The sequence below is a fragment of the Pelmatolapia mariae genome, linkage group LG2 (assembly GCF_036321145.2).
Source record: "Pelmatolapia mariae isolate MD_Pm_ZW linkage group LG2, Pm_UMD_F_2, whole genome shotgun sequence".
Lineage (NCBI taxonomy): Eukaryota > Metazoa > Chordata > Actinopteri > Cichliformes > Cichlidae > Pelmatolapia > Pelmatolapia mariae.
This window is the reverse complement of record NC_086228.1, coordinates 23,529,240-23,544,539: the sequence shown is the minus strand read 5'-3', so window position 1 is coordinate 23,544,539 and position 15,300 is coordinate 23,529,240. Positions and strand designations below refer to the sequence as shown.

At 42.0% G+C, this 15,300-nt stretch overlaps 1 protein-coding gene across 10 annotated transcripts in view; it reads right to left on the bottom strand.

The window, feature by feature from the left end:
• dlg3 (discs, large homolog 3 (Drosophila)) overlaps window positions 1-15,300 on the bottom strand; it is an 82,515-nt gene that overhangs the window by 18,720 nt on the left and 48,495 nt on the right. For 7 of the 10 annotated variants that reach the window (XM_063495329.1, XM_063495312.1, XM_063495353.1 and 4 more), the window contains 7 exons: window positions 13,319-13,372; window positions 12,762-12,812; window positions 11,469-11,593; window positions 10,914-11,083; window positions 10,602-10,738; window positions 7,325-7,469; window positions 5,102-5,246 (listed from right to left, as the gene is read on the bottom strand). In XM_063495329.1, the coding sequence (XP_063351399.1) occupies window positions 5,102-5,246; window positions 7,325-7,469; window positions 10,602-10,738; window positions 10,914-11,083; window positions 11,469-11,593; window positions 12,762-12,812; window positions 13,319-13,372 (827 nt within the window). The remainder of the gene's footprint in view (window positions 1-5,101; window positions 5,247-7,324; window positions 7,470-10,601; window positions 10,739-10,913; window positions 11,084-11,468; window positions 11,594-12,761; window positions 12,813-13,318; window positions 13,373-15,300) is intronic. The other 3 variants (XM_063495338.1, XM_063495370.1, XM_063495385.1) reach the window with 1 other exon arrangement.

The window sequence follows — 15,300 nt, the reverse complement described above, 5'->3', positions numbered from 1 at the left end:
TCTAAAGCCTTTCATCTCAGCTTGACAAGGCACACAGATCTCCATGGTTACCTGAGGATCCAGAACCGGTGCTTACTTCTGAAAGAGCATTTCCTAACTGTGCGTTCAGGCAGGCTCCTCACCAGCGACATGGAAGATGAGATGTTGACCGTGAACATGTTCGCTATGCCACATTGCTCAGCTCAGCGCAGCATTACTCCCCGACCCCTCTTCCTGTCTGGCCTTCCGCAGTGAAGTGGAATACAGAATTAGAAACTCCTGGGATCTGGGCCTTGTGTTCCCTATCTCATTCTTGTGTGATGTGATGGGAAACAGCTCCTCTTCGGGCTGTGACAGTTGCTCGCTCCCTATCACTAGTAAGGCAACACATTTAACCCTAACAGTCCCAAGCAAACAAAAAAAACCTCTTCCATTCTACAGGAAGAAGCAAAAAACAAAACACTCTTGTCTGGCACCTGGAATAATTTGGATGGACTAGAGATTGTCCACGTTTGATCCTCTTTCAAACAATCCCCTCGTTTCTGCTGTGATGCTACTGAAGGTTCGGCCCCCCCTCCAGTCCAGCACACCAGCATTCCTGTCTGTCAGCCTGGCCCTCTGGACACTAGGCAGATATATTCCCAGAAGCTCCTTGCTAATTTGTCAGAGTAAACAAAAGAGGAGCTCATGGACTGACTTTCATGACTTTTAGCCCTTTGATTTGACGCCCTTATAGTCTCTGTCCAGACAGTAAAGTCCTGTGGAAGACTTTTGACAGGTGCTTTTCTTAACAGTTGCTGCTGCTGCCCTCCAAGGAGGTGTGTGCGTGTGTGTGTGTGTGTGTGTTGCTTGTCCATAGGATGTGAAGTGCTTGGTCAGTTACATGGAAAATGGGAGTGAATTCCTACAGTTTCAAAATGCAGGGATCAAGTCCTCCCTTTCTATCACAAGACCTGCTCCCCCCCACCCCACCCCAACTCCCTCCCACCCCTCCGCCTTTTTCATCCATGCCAGGAATGTAAACAGGTACAAAAAACCCTCTTCTCTCTGCCCAGCGGTTTCTTTAATTCAGAAACCACCCTCCCCTCCCACCGCTATATTATCCCTCTGTGCTTCACTTTTCTGGCTGAGGCGGTTGCAGTGCAGTCCTAAAGCTCTGAATGGATATCTGGGTTGCAGGGTTCAGCAGGTCATGCTGCCCTGAACTCAGCCAAGTAATTGGCTCTGCTTGGCTGATTAATGGTGGACACTGCAGATGGATGCCATTTTCTCCACAGACAGACACTACCTATTGCAGCACTTTATCTCTCCCCATCTCCAAAACAGATTACATCAGCCTGTGTTCACGGGGACGCACCATCTTCCCTCTTCTTTTTCATTGTCTACATTTTACCCATAGATTTTTCAGTGTCCACCCCCTTCTTCTTCGGGGTCTGCTCTTTTCTTTTAATTTGACAGGAAAATATTTATTCATTGCTAAGGTGATAGACTGTTCATTCTCCGTGCCTCTCACCGTGACTAAGAATAAAATCTGAGTAATAAATGAATAACACCTAAGTTGGGAACTAAGCTGAATCTGCTGTGGTTCTTTTAATTCTAAATCCCTCATTTAACTCGCAAACCAAAGGTCATTGTGTGTTATCCAGATTCTTGAAAAAAACAGTCAAAGGTTGTGTTTCCATGTGTGCAAGAGACACATAATGTTACTGATTAGCTCAGCTGCTTCGACAGTACTAAGGCTTCTGTATTTACACAGGCTGTGACTAAACAAAGAGGCCGAAGCAGGAGGCATTGTTGCATACAGTACGGGGAAAACATGCAAACTAAAAGTGAGAATGCATTTCAAAATCATGCCATAAAGTTTTTGTTTCCTTATTAACTTTACACAGAAGTCCTTAAGCTAAAAAACTAAATCAAAATATTTGGTGGGACTATAGCACCAATTCTCCTAGGTACACTTGCACATACTTTTTCAATGTTCTTTCAGCAACTTTGAAAACTTTCTTGCAGTTTTGTGTATTTAGACTGTCTTAGTGCCTTCTGTCTCTTCGTGTGATCCCAGACTGACTCAATGATGTTGAGAACAGGGCTTTGTCGGGGCCACGCCATCTGTTACAGGACTCCTTGTTCTTCTTGTTGCTGAAGATGCTTTTTTCCCCTTTTCTTGTTAATATTACTCTCACTTTATGTTTGGCGTCTTTATCAAGATGCAGGATAAATTTAGTGTTGATCAAATGCCTCTAAACATGTAAAATGCCTAAAATGTTTGCACAGTAATTTGCATCTGCAGTAAAGCCTGACAGGGCTAGTAGAGGGTTGTTGCTTGTTTAGTCATCTTGTGCCCTGTCACGACTGCATGCAGATGTATGTTTACACCAAACATGCATGCTAAACACGGAGGTTTTATTTTTTCTTGAGTCCAATGTGGACAGAAACAAGGATTTAAAGGATCGTCTGATTACACCATATAATATAACATATCTCCAGAAAGGGGGGTAATATCAGATGGAGAAGGGGGTGTCGGGGACGTGTCTGCGATGACACCACTGAGGGGGATGTGCAGATGGGCAGAGGGCCGATATAAGCTCTGACTCATTCCTCACAACAAGTCTGCTCTACTTCTGTGGAAGCCTGTGCCTTCTATAGCATCCATCTAAAATAACCCTTCGTGTTTGGAGCCAATGAGGAAGCTTTTGGGACTGGAAAGAGGTGTCTGTCCTGTGTCCAATGGAGTAGAATGACGAGAATGATGAGATCGAGTGGTTTGTCATTCATGATGTCCTCAGAGAAAATGGCTTTTGATTCTGATACCCAAATGCATGCACGGTCACCATATGTTGGCTGCTCTCACTTGCACAGTTGGCTTACAACGTGTCCGGTGTACTTGATCGATATGCACAGGTATGGCATGTGTCAGTGTCATAATTGCATGCTGCACTTTAAGCATGGCACGCGTGTGTTCGTGTGTGTCAGCACACTGTGAGCAAACATGTCAGCGTACAGTAAGCATGTGTGATTGGTGCTGGCAGTACGGGTGATGAGAGGGGTAAGACCTGAGTGCATGGCCTGGTTTTCCCAGCGTGCATATGAATCATGACAGCTGCAGCACTGTCTGCTGCCCTGTACAGGATCAGGCTCTCTGTTTACATTTACATACATAGAGAAGCAGGCAAAATATTTCACCGCTCCTGTCATCCACACCAGCCTTCAGTTCGACCCTTCCTTTCAAACACCACATTTACCACAAGCATTTAGTTAGAGCAGGACTACAGTCACTCTCCTTTGCACTCACTGCAAGGCATATATGTTACACAATATAGGTAAATTACATAAAAACAATGGTTTACACACAGACATCAGTACAGTCATCCATGAAGTGATGGAAAATGGACAAAACTGTGGCTCTAGAAACAAATAAAAAGAAAAACATTCAATTAAATCAAACACCAGGAGGCCTTTTGCAAATTTGATAATGCCAAACAGAAAAAAAAAAACCCAAATGCAAGCCATAAATAATATGTATATTATGTCTTCAGCAGTAAGCACTAGCCAAAGTAGCTTTGGCTAGAGATATAGGCTTAGTTTTATCAATGCCTCCTGACAGATGGAATTGAGCAGCTTGTGGGAGCGTGAAGCCCTTTCGGCTGCACTCCTGCGGTGATGTGTTTGTGAAGAGCAGGTACGACTCCATTTTAAACTGCGGTGAACAAAGCACTACTGTTTGAGATTCGCACATATGAGCAAATTAGCAGGAAATCAAATATTGACCGAATGGGAGTAGGCCGTTTAAAATATGAAAAGCACAAAAAAAGCGGCAACGAAAAAAAGAAGAAGAAAAAAAAAAAAACGAAACAAAGGGCAATAACTATTGAGATTTTCTTTTCACTTGTTCTCTACTCAGTGTTCTGTTGATACTTGTTTCTTGTGAAGTTGTGAAAGATAAAGTAGTGGTTCCAAATAAACCGAAAAAGCCTCAGCAAAAATTTACATGCAGACAGAAGACTAAAAGAATTCTCAACATAAATATCGCCTGCCTCGCCCTCCAGCCCTCCTTTCCTCCCTCCTCCCTTGGTTAATCTTAATCTTCTCTACTGCTATTTATGTGCACAGATGTGGCCCAACACACTACTGGTAATCCTGATGGGTTATATGCCCTGGCATTTCTCTAAGTGCCGAGCTACAGAGAGGAGGGTTAGCTAAGCAAGGTATGATGGACTAGGTTAGTACCTGCCAGAGAAGGGGAGTGGACCTTGGCACAAGGGAGCAGGGGAAGGACAGAAGCCTCTGTAGAGGGCCTGGGGCACCTTGCTGTCCCCAGGTTTGTGGATGACACTGTAAATAGGTTCAGCCCTGCTGTGGGGTACAGGAATCACAGTGAACGGGACAAGTGTAGGACACAAATAAAGCACACATACCAACAAAGATGCGACAAAATGCACATACAAGTCATGTAGACAGCTTGTACAAGGACATTACAAGGCGACGTAACACTCGGCCAGTAAGACAGCACACATAGACACCCGCATGCAATCACACAGGCACACACACACACAGAGGGAATTCAGCCTCTTCCCTAGAGCTGTGGGTTAAGCTGACTCAAAGCCTCATGGGACACTCCAATCAACCCTCTATGAATGCTACTTCTGATCCAGTACTTGGATAGGAGGTCAAAGGGTAACACACGCTCATAACAAGTATAAGATGTGACAAAAGACTTCTCTCAGCACACAGCTGCCACACACTGTCCAGCTATTATGTAGTATGTACCATCGGGGCCTCGATGAGATGAAAACTGCAAGCTAAGCAGATTCTTTTGTTAATCAAACACTATAAGCTACTGTAAACAGGTGTATCCTTGAAGCCACCACAACAACGCTTGTACGAAAGCAACAAAATAGAGGCTACTGAGAACAAAATACGATCCATGTTAAATTAAAATAGTTACATAATTTATAACCGTGTTTCTTTAATACAACTACACCAACAAATACCAAAAAAGCCCAATAGCTGATCTCCACCAACAACCTGTGCTAAGACTTAGCCAAAGCTATGCTCATACAGCCTTATGAATGTCAGGTTATGGAGGAGGATCATTCATGGAAGAAGCCGGTCTTTAACGTACCTCGTGAAGTCTTCCTCCCCCATCATGTGGCGGGGAACGGGCGAGTACCTGGACGGGGTGACTTGGGGTGGCGGGTACACTGGCTTGGGTTCCATTCCCCCCATGTAGTTGTGGCTGACGTGGTTGTCCACCATGGTGGGGAAGGCTGGAGGGAGGGCCAGGCCAGTAGGGGGAAAGAAAGAATGATTACAACACCTGTGCAACAGGAGAACTGCACAAAACATAACTGCATAAAGCTGGTTAATCAGATATTACTGGCTCCTAAATGACAGCTTCATTACCACACCAAAACACTGCTTCATAATGATAATATTCACCCGAATATTAGAGCAAGAAAATTCCACTTTATTGCAACGTGGGTATCACAACAAGTCTGCTCTACTTCTGTGGAAGCCTGTGCCTACTATAGCATCCATCTAAAATAACCCTTCGTGTTTGGAGCCAATGAGGAAGCTTTTGGGGATTGGAAAGAGGTGTCTGTCCTGTGTCCAATGGAGTAGAATGACGAGAATGATGAGATCGAGTGGTTTGTCACTCATGATGTCCCCAGAGAAAATGGCTTTTGATTCTGATACCCAAATGCATGCACGGTCACCATATGTTGGCTGCTCTCACTTGCACAGTTGGCTTACAACGTGTCCGGTGTACTTGATCGATATGCACAGGTATGGCATGTGTCAGTGTCATAATTGCATGCTGCACTTGAAGCATTGGTACGCGTGTGATGATTTTTGTGTCTCTGTGTGAACCAAAGTGGGAACACAATGAAATAAACTGGGGAAAAAACGAATCCATGAGCAGATTAGAATACTTACTGTTATCTTGTTTTTTAGCTCCATATATTTATTACTGGACTTTTACTAGACTGGCTTTGCATGATTCACAGCTCAAAATAATCCCTTTGTTAAGTATCTTTTACTGGAGCCAATCACTTCACCCACGGTCTAAAAAGAGCTTCTCATAAAGCCAGCTTTCTTCTGATTGGCTCTCCCTTGCAAACATAAGGTCAAAAAGGTAGGTTAGTGATGCTGCTCAACCCATAGCCAGAGTTGTGTGTCTAAAATGACCATAATGAAGATGTCCTCTTTCTATATGTATGAGGAAAATCATAATTGATTTACCTTCTGGGAATGTACAGTACAACCACAGATTAGGGGACCCATGAAAGAGGCAACAATCCCTCTTTACATAACTCTTTATATCCATCTCTCTGGAGTACAGATTATCGATATAAGACAGTTTGAATTATATACGCCTCCAAACAAGTTTTTCTAACTTCTCTGTTTCTTTGTAACTTGTCTGATCATCTGACTGCTTGTATTTCTGACCACATCTAACTTCTTATTAACTTCTTTCCTGCATTCCCAAAGCTTAGCAATTAACTTGGTGAGAACGATGATATTATTAGGAGTAGAAATAGTGGCCAAAACCACAAAAATAGGACCCAGGTTTTCCTTTAAAGTACCACTGGGACATTTTTTATATGCTGGCTCGGTTTTTTATGCGCACAATGTAATCTATTGTTTCTGCTATATGTCTGTTGCAAAATGGGGAACTACCACTGACTAATATGTGAAGGCATGTGCCACGTTTTTCTAAAAACCTGTTTCCTTGTGCATGCACATAGCAGACAGATCACACACATGAACAAGCCTCTTCTTCTGAATTTACATTTTTAGCGTTAGCCGAGCGTGATAAAGCAAGTGAACCACTTCACTTGCAAATCTGGAACCACGTCTAGATTCAAGGGTTAGTGAACTTAAATGCAGACGACTTCAAACATTTGGAACTTACAAAACCTTCGATAGCCCCATCTAATACTAAATCACTGTTGTGTGGAAATTTGAGATGCTGCAGCTCAAGATCGTGGGCTCTCATGAGCAGGTGGGATGTGAGAAACCATCCACACTCAGTGGGAGGCAGAGAACTGTGCTTGTTGTTGCTGTGGGAAGGATTGTGTGTCTGTGTGTGCGTGTGTTTGTGTGCACGAGCGTTCACTACATACACTATGTGGGTGTCTGGGCATAGCAGTTTTGGGGAGAGAACAGTGAACCAACAGAAAAATTCAGAAAACATCGCTGGTAAAGATGAAACTTTAAAAAAAAATCATATAAAAAAAATTACTCTTTACCTTACATCTCTAATTTTGGAGCTTGCTGATTATTGATTAGCAAATTTGCACTTATAGTATGACTACAAGAACAGGAAGAGGTAGATACGTACTGCTGGAGTAGTCTGGTGGGGCATACATGTCGTTCAAATGCACAGGTCCCGGCTTGGCCACCTTGAGGTAAACCATATCGGAGGTGTTCTTCAGCGCAGCTACTGCCTCCTCATGACGCACATCCTGTAGCACGATGTTGTTCACCTGAATGCGACGATAGTCCAGAAATCAGAAGAGGGGGAAGAAAAAAAAAATCTTTGTATCAACACCTGAAAGCCTTGTGTCTCCTGCTGCACTGTGACAACATCACGCATCATAGCAGTCATCACACCAGCCAACACAATAATGAATCATAGCTTGAAGGTATTATGAGATTTCAGTACATTTCAACAGCAAAGTGAAAGGTTGGTGTGCCGTGCAGTGATAACAGAGGTCAAAAGCAGTAGGTAGAGGTTTGAAGGATGCTCTGTATCTCTCTTTACTGTTTCTCTTTTAAGATTCAGGTCCCAGGAAATATGCTGCCAGTCAAAAGTTATTCCAGCAGTTTGGTAACATTAAACCAATGTGCTCACTTGCAATAATGCAATAGAGAACAGGAAATGAAGTCTTGAGAAATGCTTAAATTAATAATGGCATGTTTCTTGATCAGTCTATGATCTGTAGCAGCATGCCACAGTGCCACCAGATCTGCATTTTAACTACTGATGTCTTTAAGTTGACATTTTTCTTTTGTGTGCATTTCTTTCAAAGGACAATTTTCTGCCTTGCCTGCAACTACTTCAAAATGCAGCAGCACGGCTTTCTGCTTGTTTAAGCAGACGTCACCCCAAATCCTATGTTTTAAAAGTGATTTTAAGATTTTACTTTTCAGTTTTAAACCACATCTAGGTCTCACCCCTAGCTACGCTGCAGAAATGTTGACTCCATATGAGCCGGATCGCAGCTTTAGATCCTCAGGTGGGGCCCTTCTGGCTGTTTCAAAGTCGAGGCTTAAATCTAAAGGTGACTTTGGGTTTCCCATCAGGGCCCCTCTGATTCGGAACAACCTTCCTGAGGAGAAGAGGTTTGTAGAATGTGGGACTTCCGAATGTTTATAGACTTTATGTGATGTCTTTTTAAAATCTTGTTTTTCAATTTCATTTTCTTTGTAAATATGATCTAAATTTTCTTGTTGTTGTCTCAACCTTGCTTTAATTTCATTCAGCTTTGTTTACCATGAGTAACACCATATCTTATACCTCAGTATCCTGCTTCTTGTGTTTGTCAAACCATTCTTTTCTTTTTTATTTTGTGAAAAAATTCGTATTATTATTAATATTAGTAGTAGTAGTATTAAATAAAAAGACAGAAGCTAGGCTACAGAAGCCTAATCACTTGTCCAATCTGACAAAAAAAGGTCATGAATGTTAAAAAAGGTGTTAGAGAATTTTGTAAAATATATTGTGTTTGTATTTAAATAACGATTAATGACAGCTCAGTGATGAGGGCAGGGATAATTACTTGGACTTTTACTCATGAATCTGATTAACAATTGTTTTTTAAAAAAAATATCTGCCTTTATCAAATATTTCTCTCTCATGGCCAGCTGAGGGGCTGCATTATTGCCCCAATTCGTGACTGTGTTATTTTTCTTATAAATTATTGTAAGTGCTAATAATGTTGTCACATTTAGCTTAAAGTCACAGGATGTGACACCTAAGTAAATAATGTGATGTACCTAACATCTGAGCACTCAGTCAACCCAGTATACTTTAGTGCCATGCAAGAAGTATTTTCCATCTTCCTAATTTCATTTTTTTTAATATTTGTTACACAAACATATTTCTGATAATTAAACGAGTTTTAATATTAGACAAAGATAAAAAAAAAATTAGTTTTTAAATGTTGATTTCATCTATTAAGAATAAACAACCTAACTGCATTCGAGTGTTTGTGATAACTGTCAATGAGTTGTTCACATCACGGAGAAGTTTTGACTCACTCTTCTTTGCAGAATTATTTTAATTCAGCCACAATGGAGGGTTTTCGAGCATGGACGACCTGTTTAAGGTAATGTCAAAAGATCTACATCGGAATTAAGTCAAGACTCGAAAACCTTCATTTTGTTATGATTGAGCCACTCAGAGGTGAACTTGCTGGTATGTTACTGATCATTGTCCTGTTGCATAACCCAACTGTGCTTAAGCTTCAGGGCATGAACTGATTGCCAAACATTCTCCTTCAGGATTTTCTGGTAGAGGGCAGAATTCATGGGTCCATCAATTATGTCAAGCTGTCCAGGTCCTGAAGCAGGAAAGCAGCCCCAAACCATCACAGTACTGCCATCATATTTGACTGTTGATATGTTCTTTTTGTAAAATGCTGTGTTCATTTAATGCCAGATGTAATGGGACTTAAACCTGTTTTAAAAAAAAATCAGTTTTTTTCTCGCCAGCCCACAGAATATATGTTGGGAATCCTGAAGATGCTTCTGACAAATTTGAGACGAGCCTTTATCTTCTTTTCGGTCAGAAGTGGCTTTTGCCTTGGAACATGGATGCCATATCTGTCCATTCTCTTTCTTATTTCTAAATCATGAACACTGACCTTAATTTAGGCAAGTGAGGCCTAAAGTTTTTTAGAAGTTGTTCTGGGATCGTTTGTGACCTCCTGGATGAGTCGTTGATATGCTCTTGGTTGGCCGGGCACTCCTGAGAAGTTTCCACCACCAAGTTTTCTCCATTTGTGGATAATGACTCTCCCCGTGGGTCACTGGAGTCCCAGAGCCTTAAAATAGCTTTTTAACCCTTCCCAGACTGACAGATGTCAACGTTTGTTGCTTTTTGAACAAACAAAGCTTACTTTGTCTTCGGGTTCTGTTAAAGTGGTTTCTTGATTTAAGAGGTCTGGCAGTAATCAGGGCTGGGTGTGGATAGTAATGTGATTAATGTGATTAATCAGTTAATTCGTGATTTAACAAGAGGGCGGCAATTCCTTTTTCCCCACAGGACCAGGTAGGTTTGGATTACTTTTTCCCTTAAAAAATGAAATCATCTCTTAAAAACTACATTTTGTATTTACTCTGGTTATCTTTGTTTAATATTAGAATTATCTTGATTATGTAAAACATGTAACTATGACAAATATGTAAAAGAAAAACCTAAAAAATCATAAAAGGGACAATTTTTTTCATAGCACTGTACTTGTCCGGTTATAGAAATAGCTTTATAGAATGACTGCAAGGAAAATGCTAAATATCTGTTTAACTTGCAAGTGAACCACACGAATAGCTAATGAATTCATTTGGATTCGAGTGTCAGATATGCGAGTGAGTCAGAGGAAGGTGCAGGCTCCTACAGCGAGCAGGCGGTCTCCGGTTTGCAGTCGTCCATCTTTTTGAGCAGCTCCACCTTCTATAATCTTGGTAATATAGATGCTGTTGTCTCCTGGGATATGTTGATTCCCAATCCCTCCAGCAATGCTGAATCCCAGTCCTAGGTGAATAACAAAGACAGCCAGTGCTTTAACAAAAGGATCACCCCAGACTGCATGCTTTCATTCCAGGCCCTATTTGTAAGATTATCTTCTGTTCTGTTCTTCTGTTATTTATTACCTTTTAAGCAGCACTGCAATCACTTTCAAAAAGAATATGTTAACACCGACTCTAACCTTTGGGCCCTTTCAGCAGGTTGACCTCCAGAATCGTCTCAGGTGGGGCCTGTCTCCGTCGAACCAATAACCTCACCACTGGTCCTGCCTCTTTCAAGGCTTCCACCGCCCGGCTGTGAACCACCTCAGACACATCGACATCATTAACACGCAGCACGCAGTCGTTAACCCTGTGAAAAAAAAGGTTTAAATGTCACATGTAAAGTGCATGTGGTTCTGTGGAGTTTACTGACTGCATAAAAAAGGGAGACCCAAGCAAAGCCAGTGTAATCAGAAACCTCAAAAGAACATGAAAAAGAACTTCCATATCATAATTTCTGCATGTTTCAGGCTTTGGTCTTCCAGTGAATCATAAGTCTGAGGAAGCACACAGAGCCTGGGGGCAGAGGGCTGTAGAAACTCTGCCTCCCACACAGCGCTGCCTGGCGGGACGCAATGTTGGTGAGCGTTAAAGATGAGAGTAGAGAGGTTAGAATAGAGAGAGTATAGAGGATGTAGTGGAGCTTAGTAAGAGTTGAAGAAATAGGAGGCAGCAGGAGGAAGACGGAAACTTACCCCAGCCGTCCATCCATAGCAGCTGCTCCTCCGGGGATGATCTTGGTGATGAAGATCCCTGGATCATCAGGAATGTGGGGATTGTCTATTCCTCCAGCAATGCTGAAGCCCAGACCAGAGTTCCCCTGAAAATAGGTTATGATTAACATTTTCAGCAGGATACGATAAACAGCAAACAAAGTAAGCTCAAGGTTAGTGCAATATATCTCTTGTAGTGTATTTAAATCATGTGATAGATGCAAAATGATCCAGAGATTTCTCCAGGCACTTCCTGATGCCTGTTTCTGTGGAGGCTCGTGTGTGTGACCGCACGTCCCCACGTGTGACAAATTGAAATGCCATTAGAAGAGGGAGCATGTACTCTATGAACTCACAGAGAGATATTTGTGTATGAAGTGCATTAAAAATCTGAGGTAAAGATGAGCTCAGAGTCATCATTTCGGTTGCCTGATACAATGCTTCTCACTCTCTGCAGGAGATGGATACTGCCACCTCCTGTTGTTCCTGTCCCTGAAACGACAGAGGACCCATTTTGATCCAGCGGGACCAGGCACACTGCTGCATCTGACAGCCATGGCCACAGAGACAGGCAGCAAACAAGACAGCTGAGAAAAGACTTCGCTTTATTATTTTCTATAATTAATGAGCAACAGTCGCAACAAATTAGGACAGAGGGAGGCTGAGGCCTCCCAGTGTGCTGCTCTGGAGCCAAGAGGAGTACACTGGGCCTTACCACCAAAAGTTACACACCCACAGACCTTTTAAAGTGTGTCTGTGCATAGTTTATTTAAGCTTTCTACATGGAGAAATGCCACTTAGAGCGGAAGGGGCAAAGAGATATGCTGCATCTACCGTGGGTTCGCAGATGCATCTATACGTGGGTGGAATAATGAGAGCAGAAATGTACAGTATAGCTCTGCCACTAAACCTGAGCCACCGCTGACAAGTGCAGCGGTGGCCTGCTAAACAATTGCACAGGAAGGTGCTTTACATTTCTGGTGTCTGCTGATGACATGTGTATCAGGATTATGTAAAAAGCCATGCCTAGCTGGCGTTAATGTGGGTCACATAGGACATCACACTTACGACGTTGCTAATGCAGTGAGAAAACGCCTGTCTTCACTTGCATAAAAGTTTATATAAATTAACAATCATTAAGATTTGTCTTTGGTATTCATTTAGACTGAGCTGCTTACCACCACCTAGTGGGGAGAAATCCATCAATCATGTGAAAAAAAAAATCAGAATGAGGATACTGTGGGAAAAAATGCATCCACGATGTGTAAAACTTACCCTCTCCAAAATGATCTCTTCATATTTATACATCCCATCACTTCCATTAACCTGCCAAAAACAAAACACAAAAAATGAACAGCATGGTTAGTGACACCTCTGAAGACAAAGTACGTAGTTTGCCCACATGTAAGAAAAATGGGACGTGTACAAATGCTTCGGCAAAATCCTTCATTGTATGTCCAAAAAAAGAGAAAAAGATCAGACTGAATACGAGAAACCCAGTAAATCGGGATTAGTGTCAAAATATGGCTTTACTATATATATGAAAACCGCCACACATTTCTTAATGCTGTAAATGAGAGGTGCATTTCTTTCTTAAAATGCAAACGCTGTAAGAATACATGCGCAACTGCAGAATGCACAATCCCAACAAACGGGCAGAGTCAATAGGAAAATGGATGTCGGTCCACATGGCAAACAGCATGTTGCTGCCAGGAGGAGGCCTTTTCATCCACACACACTCGCAAACATACAAACATGTTCATGCACTGACACAGAGGAAGTGTGAATGAGAGGGATATATACTGTAACAGACAACGAGAACAGATACTTACATAAGGGCCTGCATCTAGTGAGTCTGCGTTGACAATGATGGGGGGAGGGTTGGCCTGTGAATATGAAGAGATACACATTATCTCAGTGTGTGAGGCTGGCAGCACGCAGACGTAATGCGGTACACACACTATCACTTGGGAGCAAAATGAACGGATGCCACAGGAACAGGCAGTGAGTCTCCTTGGGAGTGAGACTGGGGAGAGAGATGAGGGTGGGGTGGGAGGGGTTGAAAGGGGGTGTGAGGACTGAGAATGAGGACTGGGGCAGTGAGACTGCTGCTTATTAACCGTCACAGCCAGACATCCTGCGGTCACCTCATAAAACAAACCAGCTTGTGTTCCAGCTGTTGGCACAATGCGTTTATCCCACATCTACTTCCACATAATGAAAACACGGAGCATCGTCTAGAAAAATGCATGAATTTTGGCTTGGTGCGCTACAAGGTTTACGGAATTACACACACTCTACACAGAAATCCCCTCTCACGTCTGTTATTCTACATGCAAACAGGTAGTTTTTTAATCTCTCTTTATGCAAAATATCTGTCTGTCGTACTTGTTTAGTGCACAGAAAATAACTGGTGCTTGGTCTGAAGTAAACAACTCATTTAAATGCATCATGATGCCAATTTTGTAATAAACTTTTTCACCTTTTTCAGTTGTCCGGACGCAACAGTTTAACAGCAAAACAGACAGAGAGGTCAGTAACTGCTTGTTGCAGGGTTACTGTCAAAAGTTAAGGGTCAAACAATTCTTGAGTACTATGATGGGTTGAATTAGCTCAAAATATAATGAATACAGACTCTAAAAGCTATTTTAGATTTCTTGGTAATAATTTTTAGGGAAATTGTTTCTTCTCTTGTTTTTGTTTCCGTTAAGGCTTTAAAAAAAGCTCAAATGTACAATAGGGAGCACGTCTTCCCAGCAGAAATATCAAAAGCAGCATTTAAAAAGCCAAACTCAAACAAGACGAAGTTTCACAGTCCAATTAACCTCCCAGCTCAGCTCTATTGTGCCACCTGGTGTTTCTTTGCCCACTCCAGGCATGCAGAGTGAAGTTTGATGGAGGGGGTTTGTGTTGGAGCAGCCGATGGCCATCCTTTACTTCTACTGATTTGATTGACTTGTGTGCGTGAGGGGGATGCAGACAGCGGTGCATGCAGGGCCTTATACTTCCAGGTCCAGCACTGAGGAGAAAATCCTTAGCTGTCTGTCTTAACACTAACCTCGCCAACCTCTCCCAATCTCACCCTATCACCTTACAGTGTAGAGTGCCTGTGTTTAAGCAGCTGAGTTTGACTGATTCTGAAGACTTACATATTACACATCGCCTATGATAGATTTTTTCAATCTAAACTGTGTTACTGTGCCATTGCCACTTTATAATGTATAACTACCTGGAGTAATGCTGCTCTACTGCTCTACAATATGAGCACATATACACAGATGTATGTGATATATAATTAGATATAGGGAAATGAAATTCAGGAATCTGGGATTTGGTTTGATAAAATGAAACTATATACATTATTTTTTCAGTTAACTTCAGTTCGTCACATTCATGATATAAAAATCCACTTTTACTTGCTCTATTGAACAGTTACCATCAATTATTTACAAAGGCATGGATATTAAAGGGACACACGCGGGATGAATGGTAGAACAAGATGAACATTTTTATATTGTCTTACTTTTTATATATCTACTATATTTCTTAGCAGGTCCTCAGCTGTCTGGGGTGATGTGCATTTTATTGTCAAGTCCTTGAATATACACTCACTCACACTTTATTAGGTACACATTGCTAGTACTGGGTTGGACCCCCTTTTCCCCTTCAGAACTGCCTTAACTGATCATGGCATAGATTCGACAGGGTGTTGCAGACATGATACCATCACATAGTTGCAGCATGTTTGTTATCTGCACAGCCATTGTATAAATATCCCGTTCTACCACATCCCAAAGATGATCTACTGGACTGA